The sequence below is a fragment of the Manis pentadactyla genome, chromosome 2 (assembly GCF_030020395.1).
Source record: "Manis pentadactyla isolate mManPen7 chromosome 2, mManPen7.hap1, whole genome shotgun sequence".
NCBI lineage: Eukaryota > Metazoa > Chordata > Mammalia > Pholidota > Manidae > Manis > Manis pentadactyla.
Genome location: NC_080020.1, coordinates 147,244,174 through 147,263,086, shown reverse-complemented (window position 1 = coordinate 147,263,086; position 18,913 = coordinate 147,244,174). Strand labels below are relative to the sequence as shown.

At 35.8% G+C, this 18,913-nt stretch overlaps 1 protein-coding gene across 1 annotated transcript in view; it reads left to right on the top strand.

The window, feature by feature from the left end:
* Nucleotides 1–18,913, top strand: part of MRPS9 (mitochondrial ribosomal protein S9) — a 74,299-nt gene that overhangs the window by 35,744 nt on the left and 19,642 nt on the right. The window contains exons 3-4 of the mRNA XM_036921495.2: nucleotides 2,122–2,184; nucleotides 2,271–2,301. Coding sequence (XP_036777390.1) covers nucleotides 2,122–2,184; nucleotides 2,271–2,301 — 94 coding nt within the window. The remainder of the gene's footprint in view (nucleotides 1–2,121; nucleotides 2,185–2,270; nucleotides 2,302–18,913) is intronic.

Sequence of the window (18,913 nt, the reverse complement as noted above, 5' to 3'; positions counted from 1 at the left end):
TTCAGGATTATGATACTGATATTACTACTACTAATAAGCTTACCAAGTAAAGAAGATTTCTTTGCGATTATTTCTTGTCATTAGAAATTAGGTTTATTCCTTTCTGTCTCTATTAATTAGAGTTTCTTTTGAAAATTTTAGTCATTAATATACAAAACATTTACATGCTTCAAAGTTCAACTGTATAGAAAAGTATATGCAGTTACTCTTATCCCTTCGTCCCTCCCTTGCTCCCACTGATCCCTTAACAGATGACTTTTATTAGTTTCTACTTTTTCCTTACTGTGTTTATAAAAAGAAACCTATGTATATTTTTCCCTATTTCTACATGTATTTTCTTAATTTTGTTTCTCAATCTTTTTTTATAGCTATATATATAGAAAGAGGACTTGATTGCATAGATGTACCATCATTTACTTAACCAACCTCTTCTGTGTGGGGATTTAGTTATTTTGTTATTATAATCAATGATATTTTGTTCTTATAAATCAGTGAATAACATATGCTTATATTGTTTTGTATTTGTGGGGTGTATCATTTGGGTAAATTCATAGAAGTAGGGTATGCAGTTTTTGTTAAGATAGTGCCAGACTTCTAGCTGCAGAAGCTGTACATATGGCACTGCCACCAGCAAGACCAGAAGTGTCCCCTTGCTAACAGTGTACTGTCAGGCTTTGGGATTTTTGTTTAGTCCTGTTAGATGAAAAGTGTTACCTCGGTAATTTTGATTGCAGTTTTCTTATGAGTACATTTGAGCCATATTTTTTCCTTTTTTAAATGTATTTTAATTGGTTCAATCTGTGTGTGTGTGTCTTAATTTTGAGTTATAGTTAAGGAAGACTGCCCCATACTGAGTTTATAAAGGAATTCACCCAATTTGTCTTTTAGTACTTGTTTGGTTTCATTTTCTGTGTTTAGTTCCCTGATTCATTTGACGTTTATCCTGGTGTACGGTGTGAAGTTTGGTTCCAGTGTATTCTTTTCCAAATGGCAATCAGTTGTCTCAACATCATTTATTAAAAAGTCTACCTTTTCTCCTCAGAGAAGGAAAGGAGCGGAAGCCCTGGTTTTAAAAGGAACAAAATTCACAGAATTAGCACTCTGATTTTTTTTTTTTTTTAGTGTCAATTTTATTGTCAGAAGCCTGAATGAGAGAATGAAGCTTGACCCAGAGACAAACCTGGGCTCCCTATTCAATTATGTTAATAATTGAATTTATACCCCCCCCAAATTACAGGTCCCTACTTTCAGGGACAGAATCCGATCAAGCACTTTGACTATGTGCTTGGGCAGAGAAGGGCCGTCCTGAGAAAAGACTTCCTAAAAAGAGCAGCAGCTCTGTATTTACAGGAGCCACCAGGTTCCTTAGAGCTCAGGTAGGGCACTGACAGTGAAGGCTGCAGGCTCCGTGTGACACTGTGAACAGAAAGGAAAGCACACTGGTTTGTAATTGTGGGGAGAGGTATTGGAGACGACACCAGAATGGCTTAAGCAGTGGTTCTCACGTTGGTGGCAGTACTGCTACCTTGGAGGTGAGATTTGTCACAGTCACTGGGGAAAGGGCCAGGGATGTTGAATAACCTGCAATATATGTAAGGGAAGGTTGCCTACATTTTGTCACATTCAAAATGCCAGCAGCATCCCCACTGAGACATTTAAGAGAATGTGTTTGGAAAAATGTAGTTTAAAAACCTCCTACAACTTCTAGGAAAAGTTTAAAGAGCATCCTGAACTGAACAGTGGGTGACGCTTAGAACCTGCGCTTTTCATTGCTCTGTCAGATAGTAGCGCTCCCAGTGGGAGTTAGAGGTACTGCCCCAAGCACATTACCACAGGAGCACCTCTAGTTCTTTAAAAAGAGTTTGAGGTATCGCATTCATGTTTGAAGCTGACACTTGGAAATTGCTAATAACAAGCTTAATCATTAAAAATTATTATTCTTTTGGGGAAACGTATATGTAGTAATTTTATCCCATTTAAAAGATGATGAAGTGATATAATGTATATGTATAAAACCCTTAGCTCAGTGTCTGGCACACATAGTAAGCACTCAATAACTATTAGTCATACATTAACTTATTTTTATAACAGTTGTTAATTAACCTTTCTGTATATTTTCAGAGAGCTATTGCTTACCTTTTCCCAAGTGGTTTGTTTGAGAAACGAGCCAGGCCAATAATGAAGGTAGTTATCTTAATTAATATTTTTAAATTTTTCACTTAGATTTATGTTACAGTAATTTTCTAATGCACTTTTAATTTATTTTACAGCATCCTGAACAGATTTTTCCAAAACAAAGAGGTACGTTTCTTCAAGAATGAAATAAACAGTTCGTTCTTTAGCAGGGTATTCTGTTGGGTATCAGCAGTTACTCATATATTGTGGAGATATACTCCTATACCACAGTAGTTGGGAAGTATTTTGTAGCTAATAGTGCATAACTGGAGCTCACACATTTTTTTAAATTAACGAATGTTAACCTTGGATCAGGTTAGATATGCCTCTACTAATGTCACTATTTTTTATTAAGGTATTATTGATATACACTCTTATGGTTTCACATGAAAAAACAATGTGGTTACTACATTTACCCATATTATCAAGTCCCCTCCCATACCCCATTGCAGTCACTGTCCATCAGTGTAGTAAGATGCCACAGATTCACTATTTGGCTTCTCTGTGCTACACTGTTTTCCCCGTGATCCCCCACACCATGTGTACTAAACATAAGACCCCTCCATCCCCTTCTCCCTCGCTTCCCACACCCCTCCCCTTTGGTAACCACTAGTCCCTTCTTGGAGTCTGTAAGTCTGCTGCTATTTTGTTCCTTCAATTTTGCTTGGTTGGTATACTCCAGAAATGAGGGAAATCATTTGGCACTTGTCGTTCTCCACCTGGATTATTTCACTGAGCATAATGTCCTCCAGCCCCATCCATGTTGTTGCAAATGGTAGGATTTGTTTCTTTCTTATGGCTGAGTAGTATTCCATTGTGTATATGTACCACATCTTCTTTATCCATTCATCTACTGATAGACACTTAGGTTGCTTCCATATCTTGGCGATTATAAAAAGTGCTGTGATAAACATAGGGGTGCGTATGTCCTTTTGAATCTAAGAAGTTGTATTCTTTGGGTAAATTCCAAGTAGTGGGATTCCTGAGTCAAATGGTATTGCTATTTTTAGTTTTTTGAGGAACTTCTATATTGCTTTCCACAATGGTTGAACTAGCTTACATTCCCACCAGCAGTGTAGGAGGGTTCCCCTTTCTCCACATCCTCGCCAGCATTTGTTGTTCTTAGTCTTTTCAATACTGGCCATCCTTACTAGTGTGAGGTGATATCTCATTGTGGTTTTAATTTGCATTTCCCTGATGTTTAGTGATACTGAGCATCTTTTCATGTGTCTGTTGGCCATCTGAATTTCTTCTTTGGAGAATGGTCTCTTCATATCCTCTGCCCATTTGTTAGTCGAGTTATTTGCTTTTTGGGTGTTGAGGCGTGTAAGTTCTTTATATATTTTGGATGTTAATCACTTGTCGGATATGTCATTTACAAATATATTCTCCATTACTGTAGGATGCCTTTTCTGTTGATGGTGTCCTTTGCCATACAGCAACTCCTTATTTTGATGTAGTCCCATGAATTCATTTTTGCTTTTGCTTCCTGTCTTCAGGGAGATGCGTTCAAGAAGTTGCTCATGCTTATATTCAGATTTTTGCCTATGTTGTCTACTAAGAGTTTTATGATTTCATGACTTACATTCAGGTCTTTGGTCCATTTCGAGTTTACTTTTGTGTAAGGGGTTAAACAGTAATCCAGTTTCATTCTCTTGCCTGTAGCTGTCCAGTTTGCCAACACCAGCTGTTGAAGAGGCTGTCATTTCCCCATTGTATGTCCATGGCTCCTTTATCATATATTAATTTACCATATATGGTTGGGTTTATATCAGGGCTCTCTAGTCTGTTCCATTGCTCTATGGGTCTGTTCTTGTGCCAGTACCAAATTGTCTTGATTACTGTGGCTTTGTAGTAGAGCTTGAAGTTGGAGAGCATAATTCCCCCAGCTTTATTCTTCCTTCTCAGGATTGCTTTGGCTGTTTGGGGTCTTTTGTGGTTCCGTATGAATTTTAGAATGATTTTCTCTAGTTCATTGAAGAATGCTGTTGATATTTTCATAGGAATTGCATTGAATCTGTCGATTGCTTTAGGCAGGATGGCCATTTTGACAATATTAATTCTTCCTATCCATGAGCACAGGATGTGTTTCCATTTATTGGTATTTTCTTTAATTTCTCTCATGAGTGTCTTGTAATTTTCAGAGTATAGGTCTTTCACTTCCTTGGTTAGGTTTATTCCTAGGTATTTTATTCTTTTTGATGCAGCTGTGAATGGAATTGTTTTTCTGATTTCTCTCTCTGCCATTGCATTGTTTGTGTATAGGAATGCCACAGATTTCTGCGTATTGATTTTGTATCCTGCAACTTTGCTGAATTCAGATATTAGATCTACTAGTTTTGGAGTGGATTCTTTAGGTTTTCTGTGTACAATATCATGTCATCTGCAAACAGGGACAGTTTAACTTCTTCCTTGCCAATCTGGATGCCTTTTATTATTTGTGTTATCTGATTGCTGTGGCTAGGACCTCCAGTACTATGTTGAATAGAAGTGGGGAGAGTGGGCATCTTTGTCTTGTTCCCGATCTTAAAGGAAAAGCTTTCAGCTTCTCGCTATTAAGTATAAAGTTGGCTGTGGGTTTGTCATATATTCATTCAGGTCTTTGATCTATTTTGAGCCTTTATTATGTTGAGGTACTTGCCCTCTATACCCATTCTGTTGAGAGTTTTTATCATGAATGGATGTTGAATTTTGTCAAATGCTTTTTCAGCATCTATGGAGATGATCATGTGGTTTTTGTCCTTTTTGTTGATGTGGTGGATGATATTAATGGATTTTCGATTGTTGTACCATCCTTGCAACCTTGTAATAAATCCTCCTTCATCATGATGGATGATCTTTTTGATGTATTTTTGAATTTGGTTTGCTAATATTTTGTTGAGTATTTTTGCATGTATGTTCATCAGGGATATTGGTCTGTAATTTTCTTTTTATGTGGTGTTTTTGCCTGGTTTTTGTATTAGAGTGATTCTGGCTTATAGAATGAGTTTGGAAATATTCCCTCTTCTTCTACTCTTTGGAAAACTTAAGGAGCATGGGTATTAGGTCTTCACTAAATGTTTGATAATATTCAGCAGTGAAGCCATCTGGTCCAGGAATTTTGTTCTTAGGTAGGTTTTTGTTACCAGTTTGATTTCGTTGCTGGTAATTGGTCTATTCAGGTTTTCTGTTTCTTTCTGGGTCAGCCTTGGAAGTTTGTATTTTTCTAGAAAGTTGTCCATTTCTTCTAGGTTATCCAGTTTGTTAGCATATAATTTTTCATTGTATTCTCTAATAATTCTTTGTATTTCTGTGATGTCTGTAGTGATTTTTCCTTTCTCATTTCTGATTTTGTTTATGTAAGTAGACTCTTCTTTTTTTCTTGGTGAGTCTGGCTAGGGGATTATCTATTTTGTTTATTTTCTCGAAGAACCAGCTCCTGTTTTCATTGATTCTTTCTATTGTTTTAGTCTTCTCAACTTCATTTATTTCTGCTTTAATCTTTATTATGTCCCTCCTTCTGCTGACTTTTTGCCTCATTTGTTCTTCTTTTTCTAGTTTCATTACTCATATGGGATTGTTCTTCTTTCCTGAGGTAGGCCTGTATTGCAGTATACTTTCCTCTTAGCATGGCCTTGGCTGCATCCCACAGATTTTGTGTTGTTGAATTAATGTTGTCATTTGTCTCCATATGTTGCTTGATCTCTGTTTTTATTTGGTCGCATTGATCCATTAGTTATTTAGGAGCATGTTGTGAAGCCTCCATGTGTTTGTGGAATTTTCCGTTTTCTTTGCATAATTTATTTCTAGTTTCATACCTTTGTGGTCTGAGAAACTGGTTGGTACAATTCCAATCTTTTTGAATTTACTCAGGCTCTTTTTGTGGCCTAGTATATGGTCTGTTCTTGAAAATTTTCCATGTACACTTGAGAAGAATGTGTATTCTGCTGCTTTTGAGTGTAGGGTTCTGTAGATGTCTGTTAGGTCCATCTGTTCTAATGTGTTGTTCAGTGCCTCTGTGTCCTTACTTATTTTCTGTCTGGTTGATCTGGCCTTCAGAGTTAGTGGAGTGTTGAAGTCTCCTAGAATGAATGCATTACATTCTATTTCCCCTTTTAATTCTGTTAGTATTTGTTTCACCTATGTAGGTGCTCCTTTGTTGGACGCATAGATATTTACAAGGGTTATGTCTTCTTGTTGGATTGACCCTTTTATCATTATGTAATGTCCTTCTTTGTCTCTTGTGACTTTCTTTGTTTTGAAGTCTATTTTGTCTGATACAAGTACTGCAACTCCTGCTTTTTTCTCCCTATTAGTTGCATGATATATCTTTTTCCATCCCTTCACTTTTAGTCTGTGTATGTCTTTGTGTTTAAAGTGAGTCTCTTGTAGGCAGCATATAGATGGGTCCTGTTTTTAATCCATTCAGTGACTCTATGTCTTTTGATTGGTGCGTTCAGTCCATTTACATTTAGGGTGATTATCTATAGGTATGTATTCATTGCCATTGCAGGCTTTAGATTTGTGGTTACCAAAGGTTCAAGGTTAACTTCTTTACTATCTAAGAGTCTAACTTAACTCACTTAATATGCTGTTACAAACATAATCTAAAGGTTCTTTTTTTTTTCTCCTCCTTTTTCTTCCTCCTCCATTCTTTATAAGGTATCATATTCTGTACTCTTAGTCTATCCCTTGATTGACTTTGGGGATAGTTAATTTAATTTTGCATTTGCTTAGTAATTAGCTGTTCTACTTATTTACTGTGTTTTTATTACCTCTGTTGACAGCTATTTAACCTTAGGAACACTTCATCTATAGCAGTCCCTCCAAAATAGACTGTAGAGATGGTTTGTGGGAGGTAAATTCTCTCAGCTTTTGCTTATCTGGAAATTGTTTAATCCCTCCTTCAAATTTAAATGATAATCTTACTGGATAAAGTAATCGTGATTCGAGGCCCTTCTGCTTCATTGCATTAAATACATCGTACCACTCCCTTCTGGCCTGTAAGGTTTCTGCTGAGAAGTCTGATGATAGCCTGATGGGCTTTCCTTTGTATGTGGTCTTATTTCTGTCTCTGGCTGCTTTTAATAGTCTGTCCTTATCCTTGATCTTTGCCATTTTAATTACTGTATGTCTTGGTGTTGTCTTCCTTGGGTCCCTTGTGTTGGGAGATCTGTGTACCTCCATGGCCTGAGAGACTCTCTCCCTTCCCAGACTGGGGAAGTTTTCAGCTATTACCTCCTCAAAGACACTTTCTATCCCTTTTTCTCTCTTCTTCTTCTGGTACCCCTATAATGCAAATATTGTTCCGTTTGGATGAGTCACACAGTTCTCTCAATATTCTTTCATTCTTAGAGATCCTTTTTTCTCTCTGTGCCTCAGCTTCTTTGTATTCCTCTTCTCTAGTTTCTATTTCATTTATCATCTCCTCCACTGTATCTAATCTGCATTTAATACCCTCCATTTTGCTTTTTCAGTGATTGGATCTCCGACCGGAATTCTTTCCTGAGTTCTTGAATATCTTTCCATACCTCCATGAATATGTTAATGATTTTTATTTTGAACTCCCTTTCAGGAAGATTCATGAGGTCGATGTCATTTAAAATCTTTCTCAGGAGTTGTATTAATAATTTACTTTGAACCAGGTTCCTTTGGCATTTCATATATGTATACGGTGCCCTCTAGTACCTAGAATCTCTATTCTCTGGAGCTGCTTAGCCCCTGAGGCAATGTCGGGGGTCACAGGCAGTGGTATTGGTGCCTGCGGGGAGGAAAGAGCTGTTTCCTGCTTCCGGCTGCTATGCCTGAACCAGTGGGCCGAGCACACAGGTATAAGCCTTTATGCTTTGCGTTTGTAGTTGCTGTAGACAGATCTTCCCTCTGGCTGGCCTAATGCCAGAGTAGGGTTTGCAGGTTTGTGAGCCAGGTGGGGCTGGTTGGGAGAAAGGCACAGTAGGCTCTGTATCACGGAGGGGGTCCTTGGAGCTGTGTAGCCAGCCAGGGAGCTGGAGCATCTGAAGATCGTGAAAGCTCCCAACCTGCTGGGCAGAGTGCACCCAGACAATTTTGTCTACCTGTCCTTTTCCCTGAGCAGTGAACTCTGTGCAGTTCTTGCCCCTTAGCAGCCCTCTTGGTAAGGGCTTCCTTGTTAAAAAGTCTCACAGACTGCCCACCTTTCTTTTGTCCAAGAGCAGGTGGATATGGATCCCTGCTTTCCACAAGTGGCTAGACCCTCAGTCTCTCCAGGAATTCTGCCTGTTTTAGCTTTCCAACCCCCTAATCATGAGAGTACCATGCAAGCACCATGAAATGTAGGTTTGTGCTCCTAGAGCAGATCTCCAGAGTTAGATATTCAGCAGTTCCAGGCCTCTACTTCCTCCCTGCTCCGTTTCTCTTCCTCCCACCAGTGAGCTTGGGGGCGGGGTTTGGGTCTGGCCGGACCACAGCTGTGGTATGTTTTTCTCCAGCTGTGGTCTGCTCTTTTCTCCAGGTGTATGCAGTCTGGCACAGTTCTCTTTCCTGTTGCTCTTTTAGGATTAGTTGTATTAATTATATTTTCATATTGTATATGGTTTTAGGAGGAAGCCTCTGTATCACCTCTCACACTTCCATCTTTCTAATGTCACACTAATTTATTTGCATTCTAACACAGCTTTTTGAGGAGTTTACTGCAGATCTGTTGGAGAACAATTAAACTTTTTTTATATGAAAATTTAAGATTTTTCTTTTGTAGGCACATTTTCACAGGGGACACATTTTTCACCTTTTCTTGGTCTTTCATCACTTTATGGACATGATTCCAGTGGCTTTTACTTTGCCCTATTTCTAGAACACTTAGCCATCATTCTTTATTCCCCTGCCCCCACCTTTCTTCTGGCTTCTTTTAAGATTCTTCTCTTTATGTTTTAAATGTATAAAATATATCTTGAGGAAAATGTAAATGCATTAAGGTTGCCGGAAAACAATGTATTTACTATTTTCTAATTTATATTAAAAGCCTCTCATCCACTTTAGACTATTTGTCAGTTAAATTAGAAAGTATTAAACTAGAGATCATTCCTTAAAAACACTCAAAATGTAAATTTATTTTTATTCATCAGTGTTTTGCTCTAACCCTAGAGGTTTTTTCCTTTGTTCCTCCTCATTTCTTCTGCATGACCTGTCACTGCTGCGTCACCAAGTTTTTTGCTTTGATTTCCTTAGTGGAGGAGAGAACTTAAACTTCCTATGAAATCTGAGTACAGAATGTTTCTGTATTTCTATAGATTTTCTCCCTAACCTCATTGATGTTAAAGAAACTTTCTTTTTTTTAGTAACTTGCCTTTGAGTCTTTCTAAAGTGTTCAACGTAATTTTCATGGAAGCAGGAGCTGTCTTTTCTGTTTTCACTCATATTTCATCTATTTATATAATATTTAGTTCATGTAATTACAGAATTAAGTACAATTGTAATAAACAGGTTTGGGAATAAAAACTGACTCTTAGCAAGCATGTAACTAAATAGCAAAAATGTGTGGGTAAACTAGACAATAGCCTGGCAGCCACAAATGCTCAGTTCTCAGGCAGCTTTAGTCAGCATGTGTAGAGTTGATTAGAGGTTGGTAAGAGAGAGTATTTCTATAAGAAATTTGTTTTGCATTGATTTTTCTTCTATATCATACCTGTGTTCAGAGCTGGGCATTTCATTGTTCAGCTGCTCCACTTTTCTCTCTGAAATGATAAATTTTATTTTGAATCTTTTTATAATTATTTGGAGTCTATAAATATGTTCTCTCATATTTCCTCAAGTCTTAGACATGGTTGATTATAAACTATAACAACAATTTAATTAATAGCTTTTGGGGAAATAATGAAGGCTATATTAAAAGTACACAGTAATTTTCACTGATGGACAGTGACTGTAATGGGGTTTGTGGGGGGGAATTGGTGAAGGGGGGAGCCTAGTAAACATAATGTTCTTCATGTAATTGTAGATTAATGATAACAAAAGAAAAGTACACAATAATTTTAAGATACAGCTCAGTTTTACAGAAATAAAACTGTGAGCACCAGGTGTAGTAACTTACACTTAGTGGCTTTTCTATAAACATCCTGAGAGTGATTCTCCCCCCTTTTTTAGTGATTCCTCTGCCTCTCAGGCTCCTCGCTATGTCTCTTCCTCTCTTTGCGTGGTATATCTCTCCTAGTTGTATCTCTTCTTATACATCTGCACCTCTGAGATTAGTTCTTTCTTTTAAATCATACCAGCTTCTCAGTAGAAGTTTCTTATCACCACAGCTGGAAAGTAACACCTGAAACATCTGTTTGTCCCTGTAAAATGCCCTTGTGTCCCTGAAGAATGCCCATGTGTTGTTTTCAAAGTATAGTGAGTATTGGTAGGATTTGTTACATTGCAGCTAACTATATTTAAACAATATTTCTTTAGAATTAGCAAAGTATTTTTTATTACCTACCTACCTACCAATCTTGCTGCACTTTGTAAATATAGGACAAACTGATTTAAATAGCAGTGAATTTTAGATTTGAATACATTGTGCCACATGTAATATGCCATCACTTCCCTCATAAAAAGATGGAGGCTTCCAGATTGAGTTAACATAAAATTGCTTCTCTTTTTGAAGTGTGTAATAAAAATATTGGGAAAAACAAAAATATATATGGGATTAATGACAGAAGCAAGGAGTAAGTAACACCTAGTAGTAGACAAAATGGAATTCAAGGAAGTGGGGAGTGGTTCAGTTAGACAAGAATATTAATTTATATTGATAAAATATCATTAAATGGATTTGATGACCATGAACCTTTTTACACCAAGCATTTAACATTAAAATGTGTATAGCAAACTCTGTTAACAAAGGCTCTGAAGAATTTGAATAACACAGCATGACTTTATATCTACAAGTACAAAGAATACATTTTCAATGCAGATGCCAATGGAATATTAATAAAATCATGATATAACCAGTCATAGAGAAAAACTTAACAAATTCCAAAAAGTAGAAATTATATAGGTTACGTTTTCTGTCTTAAAATCAATAGAACCATTAAACTATTGGATTAAACAGTAAACCAAAATTATAAGCTATATAGAAATGTAGGACAGTGAGAACAGTTCCTATCAGACCCTATGGGATAGGGACAGTGCGTTAGCAGAGATAAACAGACTAGGAGTAAATGAGCTAAGTGTTCAGTTCAGGAAAGAAGAAAAAGAACTAAATAGATGAGTGAAGTAAAGAAATTTAAAAAAAGGGATAGGATAAATAAATGCAACTAGTCTTTTGAAAAAGCCAATGAAATTGATAAACTTCCTGACAAGTCTGGTCAAGGAAAAAGTACGAAGATGTAAAAGGACGATATTAATGATTTTAAATAATACTATTCAGAAGATATCTTTAAAGGGTGGTATCGTTATGGGTAACTTTATTCTAGTTAATTTGAAAAATAAACTAGTATTTATTGAAACTTAGAGTGGACTAGGCACAGTTTTAAGTGGTTTGCATGTATTAATTCATTATCCTCATAACAGTTTTATTAAGTAGATACTATTCTTCCCATTTTACAGATGTGGGAATTAAAGCACACTGAGATTAATTAGCAAGGACACACAGCTAGCAGGTGGCTGGGTCAAGATATAGGTTGGCCCCAGAGTCATGACTCAAAACACTGTCACACTGCACTGACTGTCAGGTCATTTAAATAAAACTGTAATTCCCCAAATGTCTTAGTCAAGAGAATGCTAGTTAGGTTAAAAGCAGGAGACAAAGTCAAGCGTAATCAAAGGTCTAACTAAACAGGCACAAGGCCCAGGTTTTGTCAGCGGGGTCTGTCATACCTTGAAAAAGCTTGTAACTTTTATAGTATGTAAACTGTTGCAGAGCAGAAAAATGAAAGCTTCCAAACTCACTTTAAAGGCTTACACAGTTATCACATCTGGACACGAATTGCATAAAAAAATAAACCTACAGTTTATTCTAAAGCCTCATATTAACAGACTATGCCAAAGGATCTTTATCCCCCCAACAATAAAAAGGTGTTTTTAACATTAATAATTATTAATGTAATTCTTTGTGTTAATGGAGTCAGGGCAAATATATTTCCATAGATGAGAAAAAGTTATTTAACAAATTAAGCATTTTTTCAATAAAAACTTTTAAACTATATATAAAAATAAACTTTCTTCGTTTGAATAAGACTATCACGGGAAACAGACACCATCAAATTAAAAAACATCATTGAATTCCTTTACATTAAGTTCAGGAGTAAGATAAGTATGCCTACACTTGCCTCTGGTATTCAGTATTGTTTTATAAAATAAAAAAATAACCTGTGTGAATAAAAAAGGCAAAAAAACCAGAAATCAGTTATAATTCATAATTGTCCTCCCTCTTAGAAAATACAAAACCATAAACTAAAAACTATATTTGTATTACGGTAGAATATCATTTGGTTATCTGAATATTGGAAACATTGAAACTATAAACTGTTCTGAGATTTTTTTTTAATGATGCTTTTTATAAAACACACCACATAGTATAGGTGAAGGGTTATGTGGTAACTGCAGAGATTGTATAAGTGTCCTACCAGCTGATGATAACATGGTGGCCAAATCCACACAAATCAGTGTGGAATGGGGTGTAATGATACAACAAGTAGCATGGTGATCTCATGGGTGGCAAATAAATTGTGATCTTTCTCTGCCTTTATGTATTTTGTGTGTTAATGTGTATATCTGCTATTCTTTTTCAACATGTTATTCTTTTTATTTCTTACTCATCTTTGTTCTTGTCTTGTATCTACAATTAAATTATTAAGAGCTGTTCAAAACTCCTTTTGCTGAAGTTTCATCTCTTGGTTGAATTGAGTTCATTTTCTAATAGATTTTTCAAAACTGGCTTGTGGATACAAAATTCCCCAAGCTCCTGTGTATTTTAAATTGTTTTTCTATAGCCTTGATACTTGAAGGACAGCTTGGCTGGAGGAAGAAATCATTGGTTCATGTTTTCGTTTTTGAGTTTCTTGAAAATGTTGCTCCATTGTTGCCTTGCTTTGTTTGTTGTTTTTGAGAAGTCTCATCCAGTGTAGTTATCTTTCCTTTTACATTTTTTAATCTTTTCCCCTGGTTGTCCTAAGCAGTCTTTATCTTTGTTTAGTAGCTTAAGAAAATTTGACATTGAGTTGATTACTAAGGGTTAGTTTATAGTGGTGCTGATAAGACCTTTTAATATGTAGATTCAAATCCTTTACTTTCAGTAAGTTTTTTTTTATAGTTATAAATATTAATTATGTTCTACTTTCTGTTTTCGTCTAGGACTCCAGTTATATAAATGTTTCTTCTTTGGTTGTCTTCCAAATCAATCACCGTCTGATTCATTTTATTTCTTCCTTTATCTCATTTTCATTTTTTGTGTTGGTTTTCCTACTTTTTTCCAATGTCCTTTATTACGTTTTTAATATATTCTTCTTTGGGTGACCTGTAAGTTAAATCTGCACGTCTGATGATTTTAACTTTTTCTTTTATTCTGAGTTTAGTCAAATTGTTTCATTTCTTTGGGTTTTTGCTCATTATGTTCTCAGTTTTTAAATATTTGATTCACAGTGTTTTCCAATAAACCCAAATGCTTGTTGTGGGGTATTTGAGTTTAGAGTGCTGCATTTCAGTTCCTCTGAAATCAGTTTTGACATTGATTTTGGTAAGGATGAATTTTCATCAGCTGAGCATTTAGATGATTCTCATTTTCTATTTTATTTTTGTGGCAGCCTTTTAAAAATATGTATATGAAAACATTCCTGAGGACAGAAATCTATTTGTTGATTCACTTAATAAAAATTTTTTAAATTAGATTATATCTAGAAGATGACAGGAGTTACATCAAGACTTAAAAGTTCATTATGATTTTGGAACTCTAGGATAGAATTAAATAAAGTGGCTAGTTGAGTATATAACTATCAATATCTTTTAAATAACAGATAATATTTGTCCTTAAGCTACAAAAAAAAAGTAAAAGGCAAAGATTGATAAATTAATCTATTTCAAAATTTAGAACTTCTCTTTGGATAAAATGATACTGTAAATTTACAAAACAGAATGGAGAAAATTTGAAACGTAACAGAGGTCTGGTATTTGGAAGAAATTACTGTTGAAATTGATAAGAGAAATAGCCTAACAGAAAAAAAGGCAAGGGGGAATGAAGGTAATTCATAAATGAAAAAAAAGAACCCAGTAAACAGGAAAAGACGAGAGTGAAAATAATATTCTATAAAACAGTGACAAGAGATCACTGTCACTCATCAGATTGGAGATTTTAAGTATTACATGTCAGCAAAAAATTAGAAACAATCTAAATGACCATCAGTAGGGTAGCTACATCAGCTGTCAGAGAATCTCATGTGGAGTTAGTTATATGTAGACAATCAAAGAGGGAGTAGCTCAAGTTGTATAGGTACAGATGAGACATTGTTGGGTGAGAAACCCAAGTAAAAATGCTGTGGTAGTCTTAGTCTGATCAAGTCACCACAGACTGGGTGGCTTAAAACAACAGAAGTTTGTTTCTCATAGTTCTGGGGGCTGGAAGTCCAAGGTGAAGACACTGGCAGATTCAATGTTGGGTGAGGGCCCACTGCCTCATTCATAGCTAGCTGCCTTCCCCTGTGTCTTCATGTGATAGAAGGGAGCAAGGATATATTCCTGAGATTCCTTTTATGAGGGCATTAATCCTGTTTTCCTCCCAAAGATACCACATCCAAATACCAACTCACTGGGGATTCGCTTTCAACATGTAATTATGGGGGCGGGAGACACAGATCTTCATTCTGTGGCAAGTGTATAGTATAAATACAACTTAATACCATTTGTACTTTTAAGACACATGTAAGTAACCCTCTTTATTTCAGTAGGTATACATGTGTAAATGCACCAAAAGTGTAAAAAAAATAAACACTTAACCTTGCCTCTGGCAAGGGAATTCTAATATTTAATCTTTATAAGAAGAGTGAACAGAAGCAATGCTTAGAGGGAAACTTACAGCATAATGCATATATTAGAAAGATTTACTATAGAATAAAGATTTAAAATCAATTATCTAAGCTTTCATCTCAGGAGAAAGCTAATTAAATCCAAGGTAACCAGAAGAAAAGGATAAAAGTCAAGCAGAAATCAATGAAGCCAAAAACAGGAAATCAGTGAAGAAAATCAATAATACCAAAAGCTAATTCTTTGAAAAGATCAATAAAATCAGTAAGCCTTTAGGTAGGCTAACTGAAGAAAAGGAGAGAGGACTATAAATTACTACTATCAGAAATGGGAGAGGGGACACTACTACAGATCCCATGGACAGAAAAGGATAATCAAAGAATACTGTGAACAACTCCTTGCCAACAAATTTGATGGCCTTGATGAAATGGACCCATTTCTTGAAGGACACAATCTCCCACACTTACACAAGAAGTAGTAGACTGAGTAGGCTTATATATATATATTTAAGAAAATGAATCAATAATGAATGACCTAAATGACGTTGGGCTCAGTCATGGCTTTTTGAGATACAGCACCAAAGGCATGAGACATGAAAGAAAGAATTGATAAGCTGGATTTTATTAAAGGTAAAAATTTCTGCTCTGAGAAATATACTGTGAAATGAATGAAAAGACAAGCTGCAGATTGATGGCAGAAAATGTTTGAAAAAGATCCATCTGTTAAAGGACCATTATCCAGAATATATAAAGATACAAAGAACTCTTAAAACTCAACAAGAGGAAAACAACCTGATTTAAAAATGGGCAAAAGACTTTAACAGACACCTCACCAGAAAAGATACACAAATGTCAAATAAGCATATGAAAAGGTACTCCACATCAGGGAAATACAAATTACAGCAACAATTAGATACCACTGCACACTTGTAGAGCAGCACAGATCCAGAACACTGACACAACCAAATGCTGCCGAGGTGAGGCAGCAGGAACCCATTCATCGCCACTGGGATGCAGCAGGACGCTGCCACTTTGGTAGGTAGGTGGGCGGTTCCTTACAAATTGAATATACTCCTTCCACATGATCCAGTAGTCGCACTTGGTGTTTGCTGTTTACCCAGAAGAGTTGAAACCTTAACGTCTACACAGAAACTTGCATACATATGTTTAAATAGATTTATTCATAATTGCCAAAACTTGGAAACAACCGAGACGTCCTTTAGTTGGTGAATGGATAATGAATTGGTACATCAGCCAGTGATGAGTATCATTCAGCACCAAAAAGAAAGATGCTATCAAGCCATAAATAGACATGGGGGAAACTTCAATCTGAAAGGCTGCACACTGGGTGATTACAACTATATGACATTATGGAAAAAGCAAAACTCTGCAGACAGTAAAAAGGTTGGTCGTCATGAGGGGCAAGGGGAGAGGGAGGAATGAAAAGGTAGAGCACAGATAATAGGGCAGTGAAACTACACCATATGTTACTATTATGGTAGCTATATGTCATTATAAATTGGTCCTAACCGATAGACTGTATAGCACCAAGAGTGACTGTGATGTACAGTATAGACTTTTGGTGACAGTGACCTATCAGGGTAGGTTCCTCAATTGTAACAAATGTCCCAGCTGGTGGGGGGTGTTGGTAATGGCAGAAGCTGTGCGTGTATGGGGCCAGGGGTGTGTGGGACTCTGTACCTTCCTCTCAATTTCGCTGTGAACCTAAACTATTCTAAAAAATAAAGTCTATTAAAAAATAATAGAAGACTAATAACTTGTGCAGTTAATTTTACAGAGAACTGGTAACTGAGGGGGCAATATGAAGAGCAACAAAAAGTAAACTACAATAAAACTTAGAAAAATATGTAAGATTTATATAGCAAATTATAAAACTTCAAGATCATAAGTGAAAATATAAATAGCTTGAAAAAATAACAATGTTCCTGTAAGGAAAGATAGAGGAAAGTTGCTACTTTAAAAATTATTAATTATTTCAGTTAGTCTTGGTAGGACTTTTGGGAGAAACAGAGTAAATGTGAAAGAAGCAGCAAGAAGTTTTTTGAAAGAAATAAGAATAATGAAGCTTATTCTACCAAATATCAAAATGCAGCAAAAAGCTGATTTTAATTAAACGGTGGTCGTGGTGCAGAATAGACAGGCCACTGACCAGATTAGCATATTCAGCGTTAATATCTGTTTGTTTAATGCCGTATTTTGTGAATCCTAAGACACAGGTTTTCAGATTATAACATCTTTGACAACAGGAAACACTTTACAATTAATGTAAACTATGATATGTTCCAAAAGCCTTTTCTGTCTTTGTATGAGATATATGATAAGACATCTTAAAATCTGTGACATCTTAGATTGAGTGAAGTCACTTACACACATACACACACACACTCACACTCTCACATGTGGAAAAACCTGGTTCAAAAATCCCTTCAAGCTTTACAGTAAGTAGACTCTTACCTGCAACCACTTTCTAACTGGCTACTTTACACTGAAAATCGATTACATGATACGGTTATAAATACAGGAAAATATGCAGGACTTAATGAAGTTATGATTCATCCATAAGCAAATAAGAATCTGGTTTTATTTTTCAAACTAAACTTCCTGTCAAGACTCTTTCACCATTTATTATGTAATTTTGGTCTTCGTTTTAACATTCAATTAAAGTGGCCCATGTGTAATGCCAGTTATCCTCAGAAGAGGATAACCTACATACTGTACAAAAGGTACAGCAGAAAAGAAAGTAGTATCAGAAAACTTAATGGGATAATGACTGTTAGGCAAAATGATACTTGGATTTCTGTCTCAGCAACATAAATTCCATATAGATTATAATTCTGAGCATGAAAACTAATAAAAATCCTGAAGAAAATACAAGAAAATAGTTTTTAGAAAGCCCTAAATCTTAAGGAATGCTTTCTCAATGGAAGTGATGTTTTGCCCCCGAGGGGGTATAAATTGTTTCAAAGGAGGTGAAAAAAATCTTAGCTATTAACAGTGTTTGTGGCCCTCCAAAGTGCCACATTACACATTAACAGATAGGCAGTGTGTCTGTGGTATTAAAAGTTCATGGCAAGGGAGGCAATTAGGGAAAAATGCCAAAAGTCTCCTTAGCAGGGTAAGAAATGCTACCATTGAGGAATATGTACTACTGTGTACATATATTTTAAACTTTATTTATGAAGATACTAGAAACAAAACTAAGAGGCAAGTGACAGATTAGGAGACAGGAGTTTACAACTTATGTAATGGACAGAGGAGTATAATTTTTAATGGAGTCTGTACAAGTCAGTAACAGAAAGAACTTGGTAGAAATATGGGTGAAGGATGTGACATTAGTGTTTGGTTTATTTACTGCAGTGACTCCATTTCTGAATCTGTTGGGTGTTTATTGGATGTGAATGACCATTTGTATTTCAAAAGGAATTATATATAACACCTTTTGGGGGCGCCTACTGTTTTAGATGTTTTAAACTCTCAGAGGTATGTCACTGCAGAGTTGAAACAAATTATGTGGCATGGAAAATCCATTTGCTTTTTTTCTTTGTTATATTACTCCTGTTTCATATTTCCTAAATGTACTTACTAAATTATTGACTATCCTTTTTCCTTTTTAAGGAGATAGGAGTGCATTGTGTTAGAGTCAAACCTAAATTGTTTGTTCTGACAAGATGATTTTGGCTCTTTCATGTGTGTCTTATTTAAAACAAATAATAGAAATTCTCCTGGAAACATTTAGGGATATTTTATCAAATACAAATTGTTTTGTGTTA